This window comes from Nanorana parkeri, unplaced genomic scaffold (assembly GCF_000935625.1).
Source record: "Nanorana parkeri isolate BGI_ZX_2015 unplaced genomic scaffold, ASM93562v1 scaffold267, whole genome shotgun sequence".
Taxonomy (NCBI): domain Eukaryota; kingdom Metazoa; phylum Chordata; class Amphibia; order Anura; family Dicroglossidae; genus Nanorana; species Nanorana parkeri.
In genome coordinates this window covers 1,395,576-1,405,189 of record NW_017306535.1, presented here as the reverse complement: position 1 = coordinate 1,405,189, position 9,614 = coordinate 1,395,576, and the positions used below count along the sequence as shown (strand labels likewise).

Below are 9,614 nucleotides of genomic sequence, written 5' to 3'. Positions count from 1 at the left end.
TTAACAAAATATATCTCTCTCTCTCTCTCTCTCTCTCTCTCTCTCTCTCTCTCTCTCTCTCCATTTCCCCTTACTATATATTTATATACTACATACTATATTTTGCATTTATGTACAGCAATTCTGTGATTTACTTACATATATATTCCACACTGTACAGCCAGTCAAGTGACACATGCAGTTACTGACTAACCTGTTCTTATTCAGCAGTAATATTTAGAAAGCACAGCAATGAAATCACCTCAGATGTATAATGCTTCCATGAACCATGAACCATAACCCTATTGTTTGACATGAGTTGCGACTTCAAGAGTGTTTCAGTTAGCAGTGATGTCATACAACATTGCATGTGCTGTTAGCAGATAGATAGATAAGGGCATGAATATCCTATAAAATAATGTATAGCAAAATGGGGTTTGAAGGTAAAACTGTATAATAGAATTCAACATTTTTGTAGCATAAATAATCATGGTTTCTAGTAAGCCAACTTGGCATGCTTTGAAATATTAGCTTAGGGTATCATCATTCAAACACAGGTTTTGAACCACTGACATAGTGTGACTAAAGCTTGGATGACAATATGCTAATACGGAAGTTTCAACCATCTTGCGCTAGAACATTTACGGCCCGCAAAGGCTGTAAATCATTAAAATAAAATATTCATACATATGAGCTATTTCTTTCTACTTCTACTCCTTTCTATGTCTAAATACGAGTTGCACAAGATATAAAATAACATGTATGCCAATACCCCAGCAAAAACAATTCAGGTAATTTCAAAGAAGTTGTTGTCCACTACAATTGTGTATATGAGAGACCACATATTAGTTGGTGATACACAATCCCCTTTAAGCGCCTGTGACACTGAGAGGTTCAGCATAGGGTATAAAGATTGATGTCAGACAGAGACAGAGGTGAGTCTACCTTGAAAGGGCGATGCATCTCAGGTCGTTTGTATCGCAGATAAATGAGTCCAGCAACAGCCAGGCCAATAAAAAGCCATCGAGCAAAGCTCAGGAAATTCAAAAGACTGTAGATATCTCCAGTGAAAAGCATTACCATTGTTAGAGGATGCTGCAAAAGATAAGTAGTTTTTTTATATTATGAAATCAGTTTTCAGGTTTAGTAAGTGAATACAGCAGTTACAGGAACATCTACTAAGAAGTGTGTTAGGTGACAGATATGGAACATATTTGATGACATTTTTATTTTTCTGGTTGATATGATATAAGTATTCACATGTATCTTTTCCTCAAATCGTAGAATATCCTTTGGGGGAAAAAGTGCGTAGCAGTCTGGGTTTACTGCAAATTAAAAAGAACACCTTGGTTTTGGGTTGACTTGACCCTAAAAGGCAAATTAGAATAGTTGGAGTACGTTTATTTTTTCAAGTTTATAAAGTTTGGTAAATCTGAATCCAGGCACAATATAATTAGCATTAATCAGCATACCTTGCAAAATAATACTCTTTGTTGCAGCAATAGTTGTCGTGTGCTACATATCATCCATAAAATGTACCCTTTATTGCTTGCATTACCTCTACTTCCTGTGGAAGAGACCAGTCCCCGCTTCTTGCTTTCTATCAGCATGATGATCAGTCTCCTCACCTCCCCCACTGCAGCACTAGAGAAGGAACAGCAATGTTATCAGGTAGATACCAGAGCCAAAACTGTTGCAGTGCATAAAAGCTCTGCTCAGCCAGGTCTACATAACTCTTTCTTCACTGTTACATATTTCCCACCCACTTCAGTGTCTGTGAACCCCTCCTCCTGACTCCAGCAGCTGAAGGATCATCATAGCGGCTAAGAAGAAGATGAAAGCGTTTATAGAACAAGGAATTTAAAAAAGAAAATATATATACTACTGCCCAGAGTTGGGCTTTGAACAGTTTTATATAATTTTGCTGTTTATATATAATCTTTTTTTTTTGGAAATAATTATTTAATATATTACACAGGGCAGTATTGGCTTTGTAAAGAGAAAGCATATCAGATGCTGTTTCTCTTCAGACTTTCTCTTTCTAGGTGAAACTTCTCATGTAGCTACTTGTAGACAGTAGGAGGAAGAGAGAATGCAAGAAAAATGTTTTTGGCAGTACATCTCAATTAATTAGCAAATATGAGCTTTATTTTCATCAATGATTGCCAATAAGAATTTAAAGAAGATGTGTTCTTAAGGCAGTTACTGGTCTCTGTGACATGTTAATCAAAGGACTGTAAAATCTAACTAACTCCAAAAGCAAATACTGCATGCAAATTATTATACTTTTTAAACCAAAAAAAGAACAACAACATAATATGTCACTTTTATGTTTTAGCAGGTGTAATGGAAACTTTTAATCCAATAAATCTGCGCTCCTACCTCCTAACCCTATATAATAGTGCAAACGAATTACTAGCCACAGGTGCTTTAGTGATCAAACTCACTCATAACATACTCCTTATAAAATTATTTTTTTATAAAGCTCACAGTGATGGAATTATGTCACAGATTGTGGAGAACATTTAGGGTGTATTGGTGGTGAATTTAGTGGACATTGAATTGTATGTGTTATATTTTTTTTGAGGTTTGAATATTATTATTATTATTATTAGTTGTTTTGTGCAAAAACACTTTTTTGTTAGGGGGGTATTTATCACTTGGTGAGCACACTGCATCTAGTAAGAAATATAAGGAGTAATGGAAAAGCCATTAAAATATGATAACAGAGGTTAAACAGTGTTCTATTTGTTCTCACCCATCTCATATTGTTTAAACAAACCATCCTTCTATTTGCCTAGAGTTGAGATTGTTACAGATCTTACTATGCCACACAGTGATTCAAGCAGGCCACTATTTCACATTGACATGAGTATGTGGCACATGGGATTATGCTGTATTTATAATGAGAGCTACATGGATTTACTACATACTACCTCCCAGATGGACTATGGTGACATGGTGTAATACTTACCTGCAGCATCAGGATTAATGCACATTATTATTCTAGTTAATTTTGGATATCTATGAACATAAACACTTTTGATTTCAATACTTTTTAGATACTGAATGTTATATATAGCTGTGCAGGCATGGCCAGCAAATGTCTTTTGTCTTATCTACACAGAAAATCCTGTACATCTGACTACATTCTCTCAAGTAGCTGTTCAGATGTAAAGTACCGTTTGTGCGAAGACCACATTGAGATACAAATTAACATCATAGTCAGTTTATAATCTATGGTTGCAGATACTTCATGGGATATTGAGTACTTTTGTGCAGAGGCAACCAACAGATTACTGTTGTGTTATTCATATGAAAAATCATCCATATCCAACTATACTGCAACTCCAACCAATTAAGGGACTGACTATTAAACTGCAGATTGTGCAAAGACTTTATTGAGATATACAAGTTGATATATTTTTCATGGGCAGAGATATCATTTGGAAAGTGCCATGTTAAATGTTAAGAAGAACATGATAGATAGATAGATAGATAGATAGATAGATAGATAGATAGATAGATAGATAGATAGATAGATAGATAGAAGAGTTTTTTAACATTTCTTCCCCCTTTTTTTGGGTAGTGGTTTTCATTCCTCCTTCCCATATGTTACAAATAGAGGTAGCATAATTGTATTCATTATATATTTGTTGCATGCTTATTTGCATAGATCACAATTAAATTGTCACTGGTAACAATCTTTTGTTGAGTGGGCAAAGGTACTTCATCTACTTTACAATACTTGGTTTACCTATCCTATTCAAATACTCATATTTTTATTATAACGAAAAGACTTAAAAAAATTGCACCACTTATGCAGCTTCTGTATGTATATGTACCAAAATACAAAAATGCGGAATGCATTTCTGTAAATAATTGACTTGAGAGAATGCCTGTATCCCTGCTTTATATTCTGTTTGTTGGCTTACAATGACTAGCAACTTCTCCCAAAGCTATGAGGAAGTTTGCCAACAGTAGTCAGCAGCATTGCCAAGTTAATTACACTATGAAGAAAGAAGACTTAAATACTAGTAATCCTTATATACATACACAAACAATAGAAAATGTAGAAAATACATATTTTTTTCTACATACAAAAAATACATATTTGAAATTGTTTCTGCAATCCTAAAGATTAATTTGTTTAAGCATTATTTACTTCTAATCTGGATTTATAAGATCCCCAATGCAATGCTACATTCTAAATCTTTCTTTGAAAAATACTGCCTTTAACAGTCATATGTGGCATAATCAAAAATGCTAGAAACTTTTGTAGATGACGTATCATATCTAACGTATCATAGCTGTTAAAGTGTGGAAGTGGGCACACACACAGCATGGATCACATAAACTACTGGTGATCTTAAAGTATAGTACATTGATATCAAATCGATGCTGTATCTATACTGGCTTCATTTAAATGCATTTAATGATTGTTTTAGGGAATACATAACTGCATTGATTGTTTTTCATTTTTACCTAAAGTTAAGCTTTAAAATAACTAATTTATCCTAGAGAATTGACCCTATAGACATTGATCCATTTACCCCATGATGTATATTGATGTCAGACTGGCCTATGTGGGGCCAATTTACATTTCTTAGTTTTTACCCAATACTGATACTTAACCTAAGGTGTATTTTTCATCATCATATGATCTATAACCATTAAATACAATACAACACTTACTGAAGGGAAGTTGAAAATGTTGCAATAAAATAAGTTACTGATGAAGCAGCCAGTTTGCAGCATATAACAGCTTAAAAGGATCTAAATATAAAGTGTAGGGTTGCCTGACACATTGCTGTTTTTAGATATACATTACATTTCATTTAGCTGAAAGATTGATGTGCATTCACATCAATTTGTTGTAACTAGCAGCTAGCAACAGGATATGGTTAACGCTCCAGCTGGTGTAGCTTTCATTAGCTATGCCTCATGCTCCGCTGGACCTCGGGAGGGGTAATAGCATTATTTTGTACTCTGTGATGCTTCAGTAGGCTCCAAAAATTGTTATACCTGTTTTTAATTAAAAGTAAGATCTTTTAATTCAAACACTACTGTAAAAACTATGGATATCTCACACTGTAAACAGAACAGTGAAGACTAAAGTAATTCTGTTACTTGCTGAATAACATTTTATGTAGAATGCAGAAAGTTACACTAGAGAAGGCACTACTTCCAAATACTGTTCTTTAATGGATGGCATCACCTCGGTCATATTAATGTCAGACATATATACTTATAGGCATCATAAACAGTTGGAAAGTGTATACTATTTACTACAAAGTTGTTTGTTTTAAGGTGACCAGTAAAAGACACAATGGCCCTCCGTGTGACTGGAAAAAATTATATTTAACTTTACATAAGCTTTAAGACTTCTGCATATAGGAAAACCATAAGAACTATGAGAACTGGCTTCAGGGCATTTTGTTTATTATTAAAGAAAAGGTTTCTGTGTTTCTAACAGTTCAAAATATAGGAGCTTTTATGTGGTTTTCAGTTATTAAAATACAGTGAATTGTTAAACTATCGATGTGTCCAATTTGCCACTAGGAATCAGGAAGTATTTATTTTTTAAACTAGACTGGACCTTGCTTCATAAAGTATTTTCCTTATTTTGCAGTAGCTAGAAGTGTATTTTTTTATCCTAATTATGTATCTCTGTATACTGGAGTGCTGACAAAACCAAAACTAGTTTTAATTGGCTGTTTCATAAAGCAAAATACTGCATTTTGGTAGTCAAGGCTAACAAAGCCAATGAGTTTTCAGCATGTTATCTGACTCCACCCTAGTTCACACACTCTTGGTTGATGTCTGTGTAACTCCACAAATTTGACTGACATGAAATTGATTGTCATATGCAATTTTTAATCCTTATTAATCGTCATTATCCTTACCAGGATAACTAAGTATCCTGGTGTTCTGGCAAAAAGCAAAGCTTTTACTGTTCCATACAGCAAAATACAGCATTCTGATGTATTAAAAGCTAACAAACTGTGGCGTGGTCTAGAAATGGAGCTGTGAGAACGTGCTTGCCTTGAGCTCTGCTTCCCAGGGAGCCTTTTCAGTGGAGTAACTGCAATGTACGATCTCCTATACCCATGTCCAAGGCTGGAAAGCCTCAGAAATTGGCCGGGAACCGGACCAACACACCATTCCAGGGTTTTTTCAACCGGCTGCTCCACTTTCTCAGTTAGTAGCTCCTGCCCTCAATGGCGTCAGGCGGCCATGTCAGGGTACACCTTGGGGTTCCTCCCAACCCTGCTCCAGAGCAGGATGCCTCTCCTATTCCCTCCAATTGCCTGCCTGTTCAGATCCCCCTTCACTGGGAACCGAGCTGTGGGTCTCCCCGGCATTAGCAACTGTGCTGAGGAGGACCTTAGAATGGTGCTGCAGTCGTTGGCCACCAAAGCAGATGTGGATAGGTTAGCCCAGTGTTTCGAGGGGGCAATGCACAGAGAAATTGAGAAAGTACATCACAAAGTTTCCCAACTAGATAACAGAGTGGCTGCTACTGAATCAACACAGGCTTCATTGATAGAGTGTCAGCTCTTGAAGAGGATTCTGCAGCTCAAGCTCGGGTGTATGCCCTATTACAACTTAAATTCGATGATTGTGAGAACAGGAGCTGCAGAAATAATGTTTGCCTGCGTGGCATCCCTGAATCTACCTCGGGTGTGGATCTCTGATCCACGGTGCAAGCCATAATGAATACATTAATGGAAACAGACCTCTCTACCGCCATTGGAATAGATAGAGTGCACAGGGTGGGAATCCCGAGAACATCAGACAAAAGCCACCCCGAGAAACGTCCTTTGCTGCATACATTTCTTCGTCCAGAAGGAGTTGATGCACCAGGCCTAGCTTAGGAAATCAGTGGATTTTGACAGCATGGTGGTTACCATCCCCCCCTGATCTCTCCCGTCATACACTCTACCTGAGACGCTTGCTTTGCCCTCTTCTTCCTGGCATCACAGCTGGGGGGCACCCTTTCCATCTGCTGGTGCACAAAGATCGAGCAACATTGACCCTGTGGACCCCTGAACAGCTATCTGTTTTATGGTTTTCCTAGGCATGGATCCGATCGATGTTCCAGACTTGCTGATGCCAACTCCTGTGCCAGTGCTTGGTCCTCAGCCTCAATGATCGCGCCGCAGACGCTCACATGTCAGACCGCAGGACAGTCGGGGACACAGCCCTTCGGCTAGAGAGCATAGAGCGGAGCTGCCTTCTACGTTTGTGCCCTTGCCAGTCTCCACTGTGGCTACAGGGAGACCTTGTGCTGCTCTAGACTCCTCTGGATGTTACATAGACATCGCTCATTGTGAGTAAGACCAGGGCATGTTACCGGGTAGCTGCCTTACTCTCTGTCATTGTTACCCTGAGCTTACTCTGAGCCTAATCCTGTCTGGCAGAGTTAGTTACCCTGGGGGTATGCACTGTGGACCCTATTTCATTTTGGATCTTCCCTTCACCTGTCTGGGGTCAGCTTTCAGTTGTGTTTCACCCCATTATTGTTGCAGTTTGTTTATGCCACCCCTATTGCTTTCACTGGTCCTCTCATTCTAGCGAGCATCTGGACATGGATAAGTTCATGGACATTTCAGGCTGCAGGAATATTCTATTTAATATTGGCCTTACTCATTGCTGGATGGGATTCCTTATGGTTTTTTTTCCTTATCCCACCTCCCGTCCTTCCGTGGCAGCTCCCTGTTTGGCTTAACAGCTCTCACCATTTGTGCCTTGACTTTTGCAGTGGGTCCACTAACCGTGGTTCCACATAACTGTTTGACCATATGTGAATGTTTTGTTATTGTTTGGGCTCTGGTTGCACCCCCACACTTGCTGCAATTTTTGGTGGGGGGTGATGACACCTAGGATGCCTCCCCCCACTAGAGCGTCCTCCCGGCAGAACTTTTTTTTTGCTCACAGGGTTTTCGTTCTGGTGGTTTGTTCAGCCCCCATGGAGCTTAGGGGGAGTTTGTTCTGACTACACCCCAGCGGCCCTGATGGGTGACCCCAGTGTGGAATTTGAGATGAGGGACAGGTATGGTATTTATGGGTGTGTGATATGTTAATATATTGTTGATGGGGGGTTTTGATCAGGAGGGGACATTACTTAATGTTTGTTACTTATTATTTGCAGTTTGGGTAAATTGCTTCTCTCCATACTCCAGCCTAAGTTTGGGTGTAGGCTGTGTGCACTATCGGCCCTCCGAGAGGCACCTCCTAGGGCTCCCTTGTTTGGCACTATCCTCACTAGGTCCCTCGTTTGCCATTGGCACTGAAGGCATTTCTTCTTTAGTGTTGTATAGCCTATCTATGTTCCTCTTTCTTCTTTTTTCCTTCTTCCCTTCCTTTTCTTGGCGATCGTACATTTTTCTTCTTCTTACAGATTTTCCTTCATTCTTTTTTCTTCTCATCCTTGACTCCTCGTTTTCTCAGTATTTCTTAATTTCCCTTCACTGATTCCTTCTCTCTGCTTTTTCTTCTACATCTCTCTCTCTGTTCCCCTCCCCTTTTTTTTCTTTCTTACCCGCTTACCTTCCTCAATGGAGCAGAAGCAGGAACAACCTCCGCCTCTGCAACTTTGGCTTTGGAAGGTTGAAGAGCTGAGGATCATGGAGGAACTGACTGGGGCCCTGCACCATATTTAGAAAGGTTCTGTAAAGCCTGGTTGTATTGGCTAGATTTGAACTATTCAGTGCTTTGATGTCCTACTGACCCCATATCCTTTGGCCCGACTTGTCTTCACCCTGTCTTCGTCGTACAAACAATGTATTTTCTCTGTATTTCACTGCTGCTCTCCTCCCTCTCCCCCCATTTTTTTTTGTACCTCAGTTGTGTCTTTCACCGTTCCCTCTTGAGTTTAGGTCTGGGGATTTGTAGCTGTAGGGATGCTTTTTAGGGATGTTTGGGTTTCCTTTAGCTATACCCTGGATTATTTAAGTGTCTTTTGCCAGTTTGTTTTATTATCCATATATCTGATATAATTTATTTTTCTACTGTTTTTCTCTTTCTCCTCTTGCTGCCTTTGTAGTTTTTTTTATACATTTGTCATGTATTGTTCCTTTGAAAACTTTAAGTAAAGAATACAAAAAAACCCTAACAAATTCAGTGAACGTTTACTGTAATCTGAAACCACTCCAGACTTTACACTCTTGGATAATGTCTGCATGTATAACAACTAAGGGTTAACTCACTTGGATCTCAGCCTTCAGATAACTACTTGTGGCTCACTCAGGGTATTCACAGATAAGGTTCTGGTATACAACTGAAGGTTTCACCGTAAGTGTGAAGTTTCCACCAAATGTATTAAATCAAATAGATACACAGTTCATAAGATGCACAGGGTTAGAATGTCTTAGGGGTCTATTCACGAATCTGCCGAAGAATCTAGCCGTAGCTTCGGCCGATCCTTCGGCTAGCTTCGGCCCCCTATTCACTATAGCCCTACAGCTCTCTATTGGCTATTGCAAATTGAAATAGGAATCTAGCAATGCATTCCAATGGGCCAAAATATATATATTTTTTTCTATTCAGAATAAAGAAAAAAGAAAAAGAAAAAGCAGTGTTTCTCTCCTGAGCGGCCGGGAGAGTTTTTTTTTTTTTGCCGGCACGAAGGC

The 9,614-nt window shown here is 38.8% G+C and overlaps 1 protein-coding gene across 1 annotated transcript in view; it reads right to left on the bottom strand.

Moving 5' to 3' along the window:
- Positions 1-9,614, bottom strand: part of SLC7A11 (solute carrier family 7 member 11) — a 219,770-nt gene that overhangs the window by 34,982 nt on the left and 175,174 nt on the right. The window contains exon 10 of the mRNA XM_018557096.1: positions 925-1,074. Within this exon, the coding sequence (XP_018412598.1) occupies positions 925-1,074 (150 nt within the window). The remainder of the gene's footprint in view (positions 1-924; positions 1,075-9,614) is intronic.